Source organism: Prorops nasuta, unplaced genomic scaffold (genome assembly GCF_024137725.1).
Source record: "Prorops nasuta isolate Cenicafe-Biocafe unplaced genomic scaffold, Cenicafe_Pnas_1.2 PNAS00035, whole genome shotgun sequence".
NCBI classification, from domain to species: Eukaryota; Metazoa; Arthropoda; class Insecta; order Hymenoptera; family Bethylidae; genus Prorops; species Prorops nasuta.
In genome coordinates this window covers 46,465-64,854 of record NW_027116832.1, presented here as the reverse complement: position 1 = coordinate 64,854, position 18,390 = coordinate 46,465, and the positions used below count along the sequence as shown (strand labels likewise).

Here is an 18,390-nt window from a genome sequence, read left to right as displayed (position 1 = left end):
AGAATTTATTTTAGTAACCGCATATTTAAAGACTGATAGACTTAATTATTTAGCAAGTTTTGAAATCTATTTTGTTTAAATTTAAAATAAAATTATTGCCCTGTTATTTATGATTATAAAATGTAAAATAATTTTCTAATAAAGAAGCAAATTAGAGTTTTTAAGTTCTGTATTATACTATTCCTGTTGCACATATTATACTTCAATATTCTATTATATCAAATTTTGAAAGTAATTTTCAATTATATATTGTCGTTCATTTTGAACTAAGTTTTCGTGTAAATCTCTGTCAAAATTATTATATTTATCGATATCATCATGTGTAACTGCAATTGTTTCTCTGCTCAGATTATATAAAACAGCACATGCTGTTATTACTTGTAGAGTTTTTTGAGGACTACGAAAACGAGAACCAAGTGTTAGTACTGGAAACATTCTACCTAACAATCCAAAACATCTCTCTACCATGGAGCGTGTACGTATTTGCGCCTCATTATACAAAATTTCAGATGGCGTTTGTGGGTTTTGCAGAGGTGTTAGTAGAAATGGTAAGGATGGATAACCGGAATCCCCCAATAACACACCATTTCCAAACTCACCGCTTTCAAAGCGGGATTTAAACCGAGAATTGTCAAAGATGGTAGCATCATGTGTGGCACCTGGCCAATGTGCAACCCAATCTAGTATTTGTAAACTAGAGTTTACTACCGCCTGCACATTGATAGAAAAGAAACCTTTTCTGTTACGGAATAGCTCTCCGTCATCACCACCTGACAAAAAACAAAAGTATTCAACTGAACTACGTTGAATTTATTATATGTAAAGTGTTTCAAAAAATATAAGTTAGTATTACCATAAGATTGAATTCGGACATGTATACAGTCTATCGCTCCAATAACATGGATGAATCCGGACAAATTAAAATTTGATACTTTATTTTGTAATATATCTTGATTTTCAGATGGAAATTTAATAAATTCTTTATGAAGCTCAGATATTGCTAAAGAAACATTGCTTACAATCCTTTCAGCACTAGTTTTACTGATACCAAAGAAGTCAGCAACACTTAATAAAAATGAACCAGTAGCAGCAAACTTAATGAAAACTTGTAATTGAATGATTGGTGGAATTGCATGATTCCTGAAAATTAAACATTTTATCTTCACAAAAATCATTTTAATGGAAAGAAAAACTAACAATCTTTATCAAGCATCTTGTAATAAATAAAGAGATGTCACTAATTATATAGAAAGGCATTTTCCTTTTTATTGCACTAATTTGCCTATCTACTTGTTTACAAACATCAGGAAATCAGTTGTAGCACGAACATAACAAAGAGTTAATAAATTAGGACATTTAGAGATTTAAATTTCCATTAAATAATGTAAAATGATATCTTCTTAAGCCTTAAAAATGAAGTTACTTCAATATGCAAAAAAGAAAATGTAAGCTCGATAATACCTATATACAACTTGTATCTATCATTACTTAATTCACTTATTATTTTTTTTTAATTTTTGTACTTAGTTATATAGAAAATAGTAAAAGCTTCCTTAAACTGAAAGCATAACTTTATTAGTAATAGATAATAACATCTAAGAATAACCACTATTTTTAACTATCTCATGACAATTTTGTGTGTTTTCACACAAATTAATCTATGAATATTTCTATCATCAATTCTAAAGCATAAAGAAAATCTTGTATATATAGCTACATTGATAAAGATTATTATTTTTCATAATATATGAAGTGAAAGTACAGCTTCTCGTGCCTATTTTGAGGGGTGAAAATGACGTTTCGCCGACTAGCGAGTGGAAAGTAAATTCTAGCGAAAAGAAAATAAGTCCAGCGGGGAGAAAAGTAGTTCAACGGGAGGAAAATAAATCATTTTCATCCCGCCGAAACATGCATGGAAAACTGTACTTTTCTTCACTTGTTATGAAAAATAGTATATTAACCGCAGGAAGAGATTAATTTTGATGAGGTACGAAATTGCAATACACTCGGCTACATTAATATCCGTTGCCTTCGGCTCGGGTATCAATCTCATTTCATGCATTGCAACTCGTCGGAAATTGCACACTTTCTTTCCTAAGTTAACAATATACTATTTATATAGACTCAAATGTGCTAAACAATTAAAAGGATTGATAAAGTTTATTTAATATATATAAATATTTTTAATTTAAAGGTAATATCCATAGTTGCTAGTACATAAGAAATGGCCAAAAATGAGTGTCATGTACAATTAAATAACTATGATAATTAAAATTATAAACTTTATATTCTTTGTTAAATCCTGCTTTGATTCAAAATTTTAGTTTTTTAAATTCATTTTTTGATTTGTTGTTACTTCTACAAATGGTAAAAGATTGATTGCTAAACTAGAGGTAAAAGCTACTGATGTATTCTTATGTTGAAGAATCAAGAGACACGGTAGTGTCTCGACGGCAAGTACATTTAAAAGTAGATAATGACATGTCTATACCGCCGAGCACTACCGTTAACTTATACAGCAAGTTTGGCCGTCCCAATTTTCAAACCGATTTATTTCCTTGAATGATCCATTATCATGAATTAAGTAAAGCTTTTCTTAAACTGGTTTTGGACAAGTAGAATATTTTATTGCAACATAATATAACATATATAAAACATACATGAAATTTATTAGAGTTTATTGCATTAATTAATTAATGCATAAAAAAATAATAGGCCTTTATATAAATTTTTTGCTTATAATTTTATTTATTTACCTTTCTGTGTTAGGAACTAACTTTTCTTCAATTTTCTGTAAAATTAGTTCTATATGATCTTTAGACAATCGAAATCTTCTGATAAAATCTGTTTGATCATATATTGCCAACCAATTCATTCTTTGCCTTATAATACGTGGTCTTCGATGATTTAATTTATAAGAAATTTCATCCTCCTCATCACTTTCAAATAAAAACTGGTATGCCATATTTTCTAATAAATCAGTCATATTAATTAGGATTAATAATTAAATTGATTTTGAAAATTACTTGCAAATAATTATTTCCTTAAAAAAAAAACAGACCAAAAAGATGAAAGAACAAGATCTATCAACAATATCAACATGAGATTAGTATGATATTAGCAAAAATAGAGTATATATTCGCTACCAGCTACTTCCGCTATCCGAAGTTTAATCATGAAGTGAAATTTCACTACTGCCAAATTAAAATTGAATATTTTTTTAGATTGGTACCACTACTTAAACCGTGGTTAGCAAACCGAGGTTTAACTACACTTGGTGGTGTTGGCCCTTACTATACATTTTGCGTGGTATATTCAATTCTCGCCAACAAACTATACAGCGTAGTATCTTCCAACATGGCGGACTTGGCAACGCTGGACCGTCGGTCTACAGAATTTCCTCCTCCACTTACCACCACAGATGCAGGCTCGTTTGCGTGAGCCATCCCCGCTTCTACCGCTGCTCGATGGTCACGAACACAAGTAGAAGCGTCCGTACATGTGTCGACTGACTTCGCTCGCTCTCGCCTATCCTCGGATTAAAGAGAGAGCGGAGATACTTTCTCGGACCTCTCTGTCTTTCTCGCTGTTAGCGTCTAGCAGAAGTTCGAGGCAAAATCTTTCCGCTTCGCTTTGCCGAAAATCTATGAATATTTTATGTTATTTACATTCGCAGCCTAATTCCTTTATACATGTTTTTCAGCATATTTATTTATAAGCATTAACTTATTATAGTCAATAATAAATTAAGGAAATGCGCATGTGATATGTAGTAATTACTTTAAATACAATTTCATCTTTATATTTCGCTTACTTCCGTAAAATATGCATTTCTTTAATTTATTATTGATTTTTATAAGTCAACGGCCATTAAAAAAAAATTTAATCTTAAAAAAAAAAAAGAAAAGTACCGAGCAGGAACCGAACCCGAACCCACGAATCGCCAAGCGCCGCCACGCGGTTACCTTACCGCCTAGACCACGAAGCTTCTTCGGTGCACCGTAAGCAGAAAGTCTTCTTAAGGACTTGAAATCTTCTTTTGAACCGTATAAATAAACGAGCAACCGACAGCTTTATTCATTATTATTCTGTCATAATGGTACAAAAATTAAAGAATAATTATATATTGAATAGTTTTCAAAAGCTGTTCCAATAGCCAAGAACGAAGATAAATATAATCAACGCTCGTAGTTTCCGTCCTTGGCTATTGGAACAGCTTTTGAAAACTATTCAATATATAATTATTCTTTAATTTTTGTACCATTATGACAGAATAATAATGAATAAAGCTGTCGGTTGCTCGTTTATTTATACGGTTCAAAAGAAGATTTCAAGTCCTTAAGAAGACTTTCTGCTTACGGTGCACCTGAAGAAGCTTCGTGGTTTAGGCGGTAAGGTAACCGCGTGGCGATTCGTGGGTTCGGGTTCGGTTCCTGCTCGGTACTTTTCTTTTTTTTTTTTAAGATTAAATTTTTTTTTAATGGCCGTTGACTTACAAAAATCAATAATAAATTAAAGAAATGCATATTTTACGGAAGTAATCGAAATATAAAGATGAAATTGTATTTAAAGTAATTACTACATATCACATGCGCATTTCCTTAATTTATTATTGACTATAATAAGTCAATGCTTATAAATAAATATGCTGAAAAACATGTATAAAGAAATTAGGCTGCAAATGTAAATAACATAAAATATTCATAGATTTTCGGCAAAGCGAAGCGGAAAGATTTTGCCTCGAACTTCTGCTAGACGCTAACAGCGAGAAAGACAGAGAGGTCCCAGAAAGTATCTCCGCTCTCTCTTTAATCCGAGGATAGGCGAGAGCGAGCGAAGTCAGTCGACACATGTACGGACACTTCTACTTGTGTTCGTGACCATCGAGCAACGGTAGAAGCGGGGATGGCTCACGCAAACGAGCCTGCATCTATGGTGGTAAGTGGAGGGGGAAATTCTGTAGACCGACGGTCTACTTTCTGGCAACACTGATTTCACCTTGTTACGTGATTTTCCATTATTTTTGTGGTATTGTAGCAGCGATGACGAGCAACATGGCGTAACAAGATGGCGATTGACACATAGTTTAAGTGATACCACGTTAACGAACTTTAAGTTGGCAACAACACTAGTCATAATGTATACTCAAATTGAACGAACTGTACTTAGCCGGTGCACATGCACTAACACAATGTATATATGTATATTACGGCCTTGTAATGATGTTCAACCCCTTATAAATGTCAATCCCGCCCACACTCTTTCTCTTTGTACAGGTGTTACTAACTGGACAACTGGTCCATGCACCTAACTCTTTGGATATTAAGTCCGACTTTTATAATTGGGAAAGGAAGTGTGAATAAAACGGTAGTAACCAGAAAATTCTACGAAAGACATTTATTCTCCTGATTATACATAAATACTACAAAATTGGTGACCCCGACGTGATCCACCCGGATTACGTTTTCTTTCTTCGCTAACACGTGCCAGAAGAGGAAGCCGCCGACCATCCTCTTTTCATCCGGAAGGGACTTGCGCTCGAAGACCGCGTGACACCATATAATGCCGGTTGATCGGACTCCTCCACCTGTGGAATCACAAGAAACTTCATTACTGGACCTAGATAATGGAAGCACATTGCGGCGGAATATAATTCCGCTTGAATCGGCGCCCGGAACAATGGCAGATGATACTACCTCAGGAATCATGTCGCGGCCGTCGGGAATTAGCGAAATCAATGCTGTATGGAAACAGCAATTACCCGCCTTCATGTGCGAGGCACCCGATGTATGGTTCGTCGTCATCGAGGCCGAATTCTCAGCGGCTAGGGTCACATCCGACGACACCAAGTACCTAGCAGTACTCCGAGCCCTAGACGCATCGACTCTAAGACTCCTTACGGATGTGCTTCGGAATCCTCCTGAAAAGGGAAAATACGTGCATTTAAAACAGGCCATCCTCAACAGAATGATCGAATCAAGGTCCAAGCAGGTGGACAAACTACTTCGAAACCTGACCTTGGGGGATAAAAAGCCTTCTCAGCTTCTACGCGAAATGCGCGATCTGGCAAAGGGAGATATCGGGGCCGATATCCTCCATCAGCTCTGGCTAGAGCGATTACCAGCGCACGTGAGACCTCATCTCTTGACCTCGAACCATTTTGGTCTTGATGGTGTGGCCGAATTAGCGGACCGTCTTCTCGACGTATTCAGCTCTTCCTATGCGGTAGCAGCGACGAGCAGCAGCAATTCCTGCAATGAAAGGAGATTGGAGCAAAGATTAGATGAAATGCAAGCTCTAATTTTGAATTGCATGCAAGAAATCAAGGAGTTGAAGCTCTCCCAACAAACCAATGACTCCAAAAAGTTCCGGCAACGACCACGGTCAAGGTCGAAGACACCTGCACGCCGAAAGCTCTGTTATTATCACGAGCGCTTCGGAAAGCAGGCCAAGAAGTGTGAGGAACACTGCATTCTCTTCGACACCTTCAAATCGCAGCCGGAAAACTAATTCTGCTGTCATCTCTGAAATCAAACGATGGCAGCATTATCAACAAGGTAGACCTTGAAACTCGTCTACATTTAAATGATAAAAAGACAAACAAAAAGTACTTGGTTGACTCGGGATCGGTGATTTCTATCATCCCCGTCGGCCAGTCAAAACGAGGACTTCGACAGCAAAATCTTATGCTTTTTGCTGCCAATTCAACGCCTATAGCCACCTATGGAAGTCAGGACATGGACCTGGACTTGGGATTGAGAAGGTGTTTAAGGTGGACCTTTGTTGTCGCCGACATTCCCATTGCTATCCTCGGAGCAGACTTTTTGATGCACTTCGGCTTACTTGTGGACCTAAAAAACAGAAGATTGATAGATTCTATCACAGGAGTTACAACCAGAGGTGAAGTGTTGAAAACTGACCTCAAAAACATCTCCACAGTGAACAACTCCATGCCATATCATGATCTTCTCTCAAAATATGTGGAGATCACAAAACCGTTCTTGAGACCTGGTCTCATCGACACTAGTTTTGCACACCACATCTCAACCACAGGTCCACCAATCCATGAAAGGTTCCGCAAAATCTTTGGTGAAAAGGCAGCAGCAGCAAGGCAGGAAATCAATAAACTCCTAGATGCTGAGGTGCTGAGACCCTCACGTAGTCCTTGGGCAAGCCCCATCCATCTAGTTCCTAAAAAAGATGGGAGCTTTAGAATGTGCGGAGACTATAGGAGACTGAACTCAATCACAGTGCCTGATAGATACTCACCTCCTTTGATTCAGGATCTATTCGCCATGCTTCATGGAAAAACCATTTTCTCCACCTTAGATTTGGAGAAGGCGTACCATCAGATACCCATGGCCCAGGAAGACATCCAAAAAACTGCCATTAACACTCCTTGGGGCCTTTATGAATATGTGGTCATGCCATTCGGGTTGAAGAATGCAACACAGACCTTCCAGCGCTTCATAAACCACCTATTTCGTGGATTGGACTTCGTCTTTGCCTATGTGGATGACATTCTGATAATGTCTGAAGATGAAGAGCAGCACCGGGAACATCTAGCCACAGTTTTGGAAATCCTAAAAAAGAATGGTCTATCAGTTAACCTATCAAAGTGCAGTCTTGGACAGCTTGAGATAGGTTACCTTGGGTTCAATATCAGCAGGCAAGGCTACACACCATCAGCCGACAGAGTTGAAAGAATACTGACCTTCCCCAAACCACAAAATGTTCTAGAGCTGAGACGTTTTCTTGGTATGCTGAACTACTATCGGAAGTCACTTCCTCATGTCGCTAAACTCCAAGCACCCCTGAACCAGTTCCTGAAGTCCTCTAAAAAAAGGGACAGGACTCCAGTCAACTGGACCAAGACAGCTGAAGATTCCTTTGAGGACTGCAAAAGAACATTAGCACATCACACACTCTTAAAGTTCCCTGCTGCCAAGGCTGAACTACGCCTCACATGTGATGCCTCCACTACAGCCATTGGATCTTCACTAGAACAAAAGGAAGACAACACTTGGCACCCACTTGGTTTCTTCTCCAGAGCACTGAGCGATACGGAACGACGATACTCAACCTACGACAGAGAGCTTCTTGCCATCTTTGCAGCCACAAAGCACTTCCAACACCTCTTGGAAGGTAGGCACTTTATGATTCTCACTGATCACAAGCCACTTGTCCATGCTTTTAAGCAGAAACACCACAAAATCTCGGATCGACAACTGAGACAGCTGGAGTTTATCTCCACACTATCTACTGACATAACCTATGTCAAGGGAGATCACAATCAGGCAGCTGATGCACTTTCACGGATAAGCACTATTCACATGCCCACTTCACTAACTGCACTTGACATCCAGAGAGCTCAAACGGATGATCCAGAGCTCCAACACCTTTTGGCTAACCCAACCTCACTTAATCTCCAGGAAGTCATGGTGGAACCTGAAATCAGAATATACTGCAATGTGGCTCAAAGTAGGGTTAAGCCGTACTTACCAGTGACCCTCAGGAAGACAGCATTTGAAGTGGTTCATTGTCCAGCACATCCAAGCATCCGTGCTACCTCTAAGTTGCTGCGTGACAGGTTTGTGTGGCCTGGCATTGGAGGTGATGCAGCAAAATGGTCTAGAGAATGCGTCAGCTGCCAAAGGGCTAAAACAATAAGACACAATAAATTATTTCCATGCCACATAGATGTGCCTGATAGCCGTTTCAACCATGTCCATTTAGACATAATCATTCTTCCTAAAATACGTGAGTACCAATACTGCCTGACTATCATAGACAGATTTTCTAGATGGCCAGAAGCCATTCCTCTGAAGGACATGACAGCTGAGACCATAACCCAGGCGTTCTTCACTCACTGGATATCTCGATTCGGCACTCCACTCACTATCACAACGGATCAAGGGATGCAGTTTGAATCATCCTTGTTCCAATCATTAACACGAGCTGTTGGAGCAAAAAGAATCCATACTACTACTTACCATCCTCAATCGAATGGACTTGTGGAGCGTTGGCACCGGACATTGAAGGCTGCACTCATGTGTTCACCGAAGCCCTGGTTTGAAATCCTTCCAGTTGTTCTTCTGGGTCTGAGGACTGCATTCAAGGAGGATCTCCAATCAACTCCTGCTGAGATGCTGTACGGGACAACATTGAGGATCCCTGGAGACTTCTTCATCTCAACCGACCAACCAGCTGACCAACAGATGTTTGTGGATAGGCACAGAGAGATGATGCACTCCTTACGTCCAACACCTACAGCCCATCACAATAAGGCAAAACCTTTCATACTCAAAGACATTTTAACTTGTACTCACGTCTTTATCAGGAATGACCACGTCCGAAAACCTTTGGAGCCTCCGTATGACGGACCCTTCCAGGTGATTGACAGGCCATCCGACAGAGTCTACACCGTTCTGGTTGAGGGAGCCAAAAAGAACATCTCCGTCGACAGGTTGAAGCCGGCATACCTCAGCAAAGACGATGAACAGCAGGAAACTACACTCAATCACGAAGACACTGAGCACCAAGAACAAACACAGCAACCCGTGCACCAATGGCAGTCTACAATGGATCCACCGAAACGGACGTATAAAAAGGTGCAATTAAAACTCCCGCACATAAACAATTAATTTGACACATTAGTAATGTGTCATTCAGGGGGGGGTACTTGTAGCAGCGATGACGAGCAACATGGCGTAACAAGATGGCGATTGACACATAGTTTAAGTGATACCACGTTAACGAACTTTAAGTTGGCAACAACACTAGTCATAATGTATACTCAAATTGAACGAACTGTACTTAGCCGGTGCACATGCACTAACACAATGTATATATGTATATTACGGCCTTGTAATGATGTTCAACCCCTTATAAATGTCAATCCCGCCCACACTCTTTCTCTTTGTACAGGTGTTACTAACTGGACAACTGGTCCATGCACCTAACTCTTTGGATATTAAGTCCGACTTTTATAATTGGGAAAGGAAGTGTGAATAAAACGGTAGTAACCAGAAAATTCTACGAAAGACATTTATTCTCCTGATTATACATAAATTCTACAGTATCAGCATTGCTGATGACATCTATGAGTTTGTTCTGAAAGCTTCTTAAGAGTTATGGACTCCTACATCTTTCCTTCCTTTTGTAAGCGCAACCCAGATCGCACCGCATGTATAGTTTGGTAGGCGCCGCATAGAGTCGAATTGTGATTGGGCGGGTATTCGGATACGTCCGGGAATACCCGAGGCCTAACGAGAACGAGAATTTTGAAGGAGGACGGTTAGAAAGAAAATGAGGACGGAAGGACAGGGAATCAGGAAAGGCGGCATAAGAGTGTTGTTAATAAAGTAGTATGATAAGTGAGAAAATGTTCAAGTGAAATAAATGGCTAATCTACGCAAGTATATAGTTGGTGTCCTTTTTCTCCTGGCAACTACAGAAGTTTTAATTCAGAAGTGGGATAAAAGACCATAGGGAAGAGCACATACTTAAGATGGCGCAGAATGTGAGCCGGGCACAGCTCGAGTTGTTAAATGTGGAAGGTCTCCGGGAGGTAGCCAGGCAGTGGGAAGTAGATTCGTCAGGCCCCCGAGCGACCCTATTGCATCGATTATTAGGTCACGGTGAGTCATCCGGCAGATCGATAGCGGGGTCTTTGGTGAACTTTGGTCAAGAAGATGGCAGAAGCGCGTCAGCCATTTTAGAACAGGACCACGTGGCGGATAGGGAGCCTCGGGCAGTTACGAGTGGCCCCGGGCAGCAGGAGTCGGAGAGATCGGCTGTCCCTATGTCCACTGCGAGTCATAGCAGTATTGAGGAAATAGTTAGAGCAGTATTGCAAGTGTTACCGGGACAGGCAAGGGAAAATAGCCTGCCTGGATCAGGATCAGAAGGAGGGGGGATCGGTCCAAGGGAATCCCCTATTAATTTGAGCTCATACTGGAACCAAGTGAAGTTCCTTTCTAAATTGATCCCTAAATTCTCGGCAGCAGAAGAGGAAAATGTAGAAAAATGGCTGGAAAGAGTAGCGAGTGTGGCGCAGTTATATCAAGTGTCGCAAGAGGTTATGGGTAGCTGCCGTGAATCAGTTGGAGGGCAGGGCATTGAGTTGGTATAATCGGCAGATGATACAGAGTGTATCGTCGTGGGAGTCTTTCAAATGCCAGATTGAGGCTTACTTTGGCAGGAAGGAGTCGCTAACGGCCATTCTTTCGCGAATAAACGCGAGGATATGGAAGATGTTTGCTGAAAAGTTCGTGTGCTACGCGGAGGATAAGCTTAAACTGATGCAGGTGCTCTCTCTCACCGATAGGGAGCAGATTGAGGTTTTAGCTGATGGAGTGAGGGACCCGATGCTCAGGAAGTTCGCGCTAGACAGCCATGCGACGTCAGTTCCGGACTTTATCGAGCATATGAGGCGCTTAACCGAGGACCAGGTATATACGCGCAAGACAACGGCAACTCCAGACCGTCCAGGGACCTCCGCGGCGTCGACATCGACAAAGGTGTGCACCCACTGTCAGCGAAAGGGGCATCTGTTGCAGGAGTGCAGGTCGGCCAAAGCCACCTGCTACGTGTGTGGATTAGCGGGGCATTTTAGCTCGTCATGTCCCAAGAGGAAGGCTTCAACAGCGGTCACGTTAAACCATCTTACGCAGGATGCGGTTGAGAAGGAAGAGGGATCGCAAGAGGAATGGACCGAAGAGGTTTTGGTGATCGAATCTCAATCCCCATATCTGTTGGTGAGAGTATGTATCACGTCAGGAACACTTTTCGGTCCGTGCGTTGTTGGACACTGGCAGCCCTGTCAGTTTAGTAACTAGATCGGTCTTCAAAAGTAGTTTTAAGGGAAGTCAGTTGTTCCCAGTGGGCCCGGGGGTCCGTCTTAAAGGGGTTAATAATTCGCATATCCGGACCTGTGGGAGAGTGTTCGGGGAAATCAGCTTTGATCGAATGCCGGGTCGATGGTTCAAGGTAACCTTGTATGTAGTAGAAGACAACACCATCTCGTTCGACTTGTTACTGGGCCGGGATTTTCTGCAGAATCTAATCTGAAATTGACCTACTTTAATGGCCTCTTTGAACTGTCGATGTCCGGCAAACCGATTGACGAGGTCGAGCTAATATTTACAATTGATGTATGCGAAGACAAGGGTAAATACGATGTAGTGGCCGAAAATCTAGATGTTACTTTGGACCCTGTATCGAGAGAAAAGGTAATGTTGTTATTGGAGGAAATCGACAACGCGGATATAGATTATGTGGAAGACGGTTATAAAGTGCAGGTGCACTTAAGAGATGACTCCCTATTTCGTTACGGCCTCCGTCGTTTTTCATTTGCGGAAAAACAGAAACTTAAATTGATTACCGATGACTTGTTGAAACGTGGTATTATTAAGGAAAGTATTTCTCCCTTTTGCTCGCGGGTAGTATTAGTTAATAAGAAAAATGGAGACAAGAGAATGTGCGTCGACTAACGTCCATTGAATCAGAGGATACATCCGCAGAAGTATCCATTTCCGGTCATCGACGATCAAATTGACCAGCTGTACGGCAAAGGGGATTTCACCAAGTTAGATTTACGTGACGGGTTCTATCAGTTGCAAATCGATCCCAATGATACAAAGTATTTTGCTTTTGCCACTCCCGAGGGCCAGTTTGAATTCGTTAGGATGCCTTTTGGATACTTGGAAGCACCGGCGGAATTTGCCAAGCGGCTAGCGTATATATTAAGGCCCTTAATTAGGGATAGGAAAATCTTGCTGTACATGGACGACATCCTCATAGCGACTGAGGGGATTGAGGAAAATCTGTCCATCTTGCGGGAAGTGCTTATTTTCTTGAAGAGATATCGTTTGGAGCTCAACCTGGCGAAGTGTGAATTTTTAAAAGGTAGCTTTGAATATTTGGGTTATTTGATAACGCCCAGCGGGCTGACGATTAATCCAAAACACGTGGAGGCTATAACTCAATATCAACCGCCGGGGAATCTTCGTGAACTTAGGGGGTTTTTGGGCCTTACCGGTTACTTCCGGAAGTTCATTCCTCACTATGCGGCGATAGCAAGACCCCTTCAGGAACTCACCCGGAAGAACATGGAATTTAAGTTCGATGCCAATTGTGTGAAGGCGTTTGAAAAACTAAAGCAAACCCTGATAATACCGCCAGTTCTGCGCTTATACAATCCTAACGGTCTAACGGAATTACATACCGATGCTAGTAATGCCGGTTTTGGGGCAATCCTTTTACAAAAGCAAGCAGATGGAGGGATGGCACCCATCGCTTACTATAGCAAAACAAGCTCGGGGCTCGGACTCTGAAAAGCGGTATCACAGTTTCGAGTTAGAGACATTGGCTATTGTCAGAGCCGTAGAGCGTTTCCACTACTATCTACAAGGAATCCCTTTTAAGGTCATCACGGATTGCAATGCTCTAGCCATGGCAGTGAAAAAAATCAATATTAATCCCCGAATCGCGCGATGGACGTTATCCCTGCAAATTACCAGATGGAGCTGGTTCATAGGGCCGGAGGGAAGATGGCCCACGTAGATTTTCTGAGTCGGAGTGATACCGAGGTAAATACCATTACTTTGGAGGACGAGGTTATGTTCAGACAACTGATGGACCCCAAGCTTAAAGAAATTGCGGAAAGGGTGGAAACTAGAGTGGACAAGAATTTTTCCCTTATTGACGGGCTCCTCTTTTACAGATTTCCGGCAAGGATTTGTTTGTAGTCCCGGAGAACATGCAAAACTCCATTTTGCACATATACCACAATAAGGCTGGTCATGTGGGCTTAGATAAGACAGTGTACGGCATAACCAGTCACTATTGGTTTCCTAGCATGAAGTTCAAAGTGAAACAGTACATTGACAATTGTGTGAAATGCGTGACCCATTCAGGGGTTCCAGGAAAACCCGAGGGAGAAATGCAACTAGTGGAAAAAGTACCCCTTTCATTACATACCCTCCATATCGACCATTTTGGACCACTGGAGGAAACCACGGGCAAATACAAGTACATTTTAGTTGTGGTCGATGCCTACACCCACTTCACTTGGCTGTACCCTGTCCAAACCACAGGCACTGTAGAGGTCATGGAGCATTTGGAGAAGCTTTTCGCCTTGTTCGGTCCCCCCAATCATCTTATCAGTGATAGAGGCTCAGCTTTCACCTCGCAGCAATTTGCGGAATTTGTCAATCTACATCAGATAAAGCACACGAAAATAGCTGTCGCCTCCCCATGGGCCAATGGAACGGTGGAGAGAGTTAACAGGTTCCTCAAGACAACGTTAGCCAAAACGGCGGGGACTCCGGACAAATGGATTACACAGATCGGCCGAGTTCAGTTTACCATTAATAACACACTGAATAGAGCAATTAACGCTACTCCTAGTCGGGTGCTTCTAGGATACGAGCAACGAGGAAGACCTGATCAGGAGCTGACAACCCTTTTGGAAAACTGCACTTTAAGCTCGCTTAATGCGGAAGAGAGTCGGGCTAGTGCGCGTCAGCTAGCAGTCGAGGTGTCCTCAAAGTTGCAAGCGTACAACAAATTGAAATATGACCAGAAACACAAGAAGCCGCTGCAATACCAGGAAGGCGATCTGATGCTACTCAAAGTCCTGCAACACAAGGCCGGGTCGAACAGCAAACTAAAGCCCAAATACAGGGGTCCGTACATGGTTAAAACAGTGTTAAACAAGAATCGCTGGGTTATTGTCGACGTGCCAGGATACAACATAACCCAAAAGCCGTTAAACACCATTGTTTCAGCCGATAAAATCAAACCATGGATCAGAATAAGTGAGCCTCCCCCTATAGGTGAAACCCAGGTCAATAATAAAGAATAATATAGTCATAGGTTAGAGTTAAGTATAATAAATGAATGTAACAAATAATCTAGTGATAGCGTTCAAGGTCGAACGCTTGGTCAGAATGGCCGAAACCTGTAAGCGCAACCCAGATCGCACCGCATGTATAGTTTGGTAGGCGCCGCATAGAGTCGAATTGTGATTGGGCGGGTATTCGGATACGTCCGGGAATACCCGAGGCCTAACGAGAACGAGAATTTTGAAGGAGGACGGTTAGAAAGAAAATGAGGACGGAAGGACAGGGAGTCAGGAAAGGCGGCATAAGAGAGTTGTTAATAAAGTAGTATGATAAGTGAGAAAATGTTCAAGTGAAATAAAAGGCAAATCTACGCAAGTATATAGTTGGTGTCCTTTTTCTCCTGGCGACTACACTTTTATGTTTTGTTATATAAAAATTTATAAAGCATTTTTATGTTATTTGTGTTCCCTTGTTCAAATATTTCCTTGACATTGAATATTGTTTTTTCTGGAGTGTTTTTGATAATGTTGATAAGCATGTGCCTATTTTTGTCCCATTTTGGACAGTCCCAGAGAATATGCTCTAGAGTTTGGGTTGTGTTATGTTGGCAATCACAGAGTGGGGAGTCGATTGCTCCAATTTTGAAAAGGAAATTATTACAAATAAATTGATTTGTAAGAATTTTGTTCATCGTACATATTTCATGTCTTGTCATTACCATATTGTCGAACCATAGCGTTTTAAATTTTGATTTTTTAAATATCTGAAAAAATTCGTAATCCGTTTTGTTTCTGGGGTTGTATATGTGAAGTATAAAATTTTCAATATATTTATTTTTTTCTATTTCGAATATGCTCTTGGCGTCAACCATGTTCATAATTAATGTTCCTTTTATGTTTGTATCCGATGCAATTTTGTTGGCTTTTTCATTGCCAGCTATACCCATGTGACCTGGAGTCCAAACTAATACAATTTTAATATTCCTTTTTGATAGTTGGAATAGTATAAGATTTATATTCAACAGGAAAAAGTTGAAGATGTTTTTATAATTTGTGGATTTTATCTTGAGTATAGAGCTCATTGAGTCTGTTATTATTATGTAAGTCTTGTATTCAATTGTGTATTGAGTATTTTCTACTTCATTTAATACTAGTTTTTTTAGTGTATACCAAATAGCTGCTAATTCTGCCGTATAACTGTCATTATTTTCATTTAGTATTAGTTTGTACGCTTTAGCCTTCTTGGTACTTACTATGGCTGAGCTACATGTTCTTTTTAGATCTGATTTGGATCCATTTGTATACAAAACATCAACAATACTAGGTGCCGTTTTAAGGAAGTTGTCAAGGGTAGAGGGTAAAGTGCCATAATATTTTCCTATAGCAAATTTAAGGAACTTTGGGTGAGTAGTTTATATTATGCAGCACATGCCCTCTACCGTCTCATCAACTATAAAATAATATGATATAGTAATGTTCATCCTTCCTTAAACATTTATGTACTGTATGAGGTTAATTTGGAGATTATGAAATCATATATTTTTTCTTTCAGTTACAAAATGTTGACTGTATAATAGTTTTGAAATGCAAACTATTCTTATTTTTTATTGAAATTAAATAAAACTTATTCAGAAAACATACAAACACATTTTGATTATGCATGTCTACACAATTTAGTGGATACATCGACGTGTTTAATATTATCCTTTACTAAGGAGCGAACTCATAAATAGGTCAAACTTGTATGCATGTTTAAACAAATATTTGTATTCCTTTTTTAGTGTTTCTTCGTCTTCAATAAAATAATTTTTTTTTCATAAATTACGTAATGCTTTACTATTATTTTTTATGATACCATATAATCGTTTACAAATTCCCCTTTTCATATTACACAATTTTAATGTTTTCTACACTAAAGCTGAAGATATTTTTGATGAAGAATAATAGTTATAGCCTTTCTAAACACTCGCCTTTGAGAACCTTATAATTTCAGCATCACTTATCTACACCCAGATTTTAACAGTCTAATCTCACTAGTGTTATAGCTGTTACTTATTTTATTTTAAAGTTGCTTTTTATATTCCTCTTTTTTATAATATGAAAAGTAATTAATACACTTTATTTTAATAAATATTTACACAGACGTGCCAAATCTCATTTTCCTCATTTTTAAAAATGGTCGGAGACGATTCTTGTAGATCTTATTGTGTTGTAAACGAACCTGATTTTGAAATTACTCCAGTAAATCAGATTTTTTTTTAATTTTTAGCTTAAATAGTACAAAATGGCTTTTTTCGCCATTTTCATTATTTTACTTCAGAGAACGAATTTTGTTTAAATTCCACAATTAAACCATATAGTATTATTCGTTAGCTTTAAAATCCATTTTCAAAACTTATTATACTAGCAGGATGCGATGCAATAGTGGTAATTTACAAAAAGAAAATTTGTTCTCTAAAATAAAAATCATAAACTGAGGAAAACAGCCGTTTTTCAGCCATTTAACTGATATTTCAAAACACCTGATGTGATAGACAAATTTCAAAGCCACATTCATATTCAGTAAAAAAAATGGAAGAATTGCCCCCCCCCCCCCCTCCTTCCCGTCCATTCTTGAAACTGAGAAAATTGAATTTTCCAGGTCTGTGTTATTGTTGAAGATATAAAGTCGTAGCAAACTATACATATTACAATAATAGCATAGATACCACACATGCTACCATAGGAGTTGTTGAATTGTTCTCATCTTTTCACACCGTTCAGAAAATACTTGTGAAATTTCCTTTATGGCTGCTGGTAAAAATTCCTCCATTTCCTTATCTCATTCTTGTATGACAATTCCAAATATTTTCTTCTTTTATATATAAGTTGAACTTCCTGTAATCATTAAACACGGTATGAGGATCTTAATTGCAGCTTCGAAACTCGACATATAATAATAATATGAAAAATACATTAGAATATTACAAATAATATCAAATCAACAGACCTATTAAAGACACTATCTCAACTAGACCTAAGACTGTATGATGAAATTTTTCTAATTAAATAGTCAAGAGTACTTTCGATATGTAAAGTATTAGTGTTAATCAAGCATATAAACACAATATATAACATGCTATTGTTAGACAATATGTCAAAAATTACTAAGTTGATCTTTCACTCTTTGTCGAAGGGTATGGAAATTATTCTGTGGGAGATTTCCATTCTATGTAAACTTCAGATCAATAAAAAATTGAAGATGGCTTACAATAAATAAATGATTAAATCTGTAAAATAAACAAAATACATCCACAAAGCATACAAAAGATTTATTCTTGAATATGCACTTATTATATACAAAAGATATACTTATCTAAAAGTATTTTTGTTATATTCTTTGTGCATATGCCATATGGCATCAATATGTATAGTGAATGACAGGCCATTTCTCTTTGGTTTTCTTACAGAGATGGTTATTATACTTTTAATTCTTTTATGCCTCAAACTTTCTATATTACTTATTATAATCTTTTAATTTCAGCTGTAAGTATCAATGCACA

General features: G+C 39.2%; 1 protein-coding gene across 1 annotated transcript; it reads right to left on the bottom strand.

Annotated features, from left to right (window-relative positions):
• Positions 1-213: 213 nt before the first annotated feature.
• Positions 214-2,986, bottom strand: LOC136783678 (putative nuclease HARBI1). The gene is made up of 3 exons (XM_066743928.1): positions 2,757-2,986; positions 854-1,140; positions 214-770 (listed from the first exon to the last, which is right to left on the bottom strand). The coding sequence occupies exons 1-3, from the start codon at positions 2,984-2,986 to the stop codon at positions 214-216; spliced, it is 1,074 nt and encodes a 357-aa protein (XP_066600025.1).
• Positions 2,987-18,390: the final 15,404 nt, after the last annotated feature.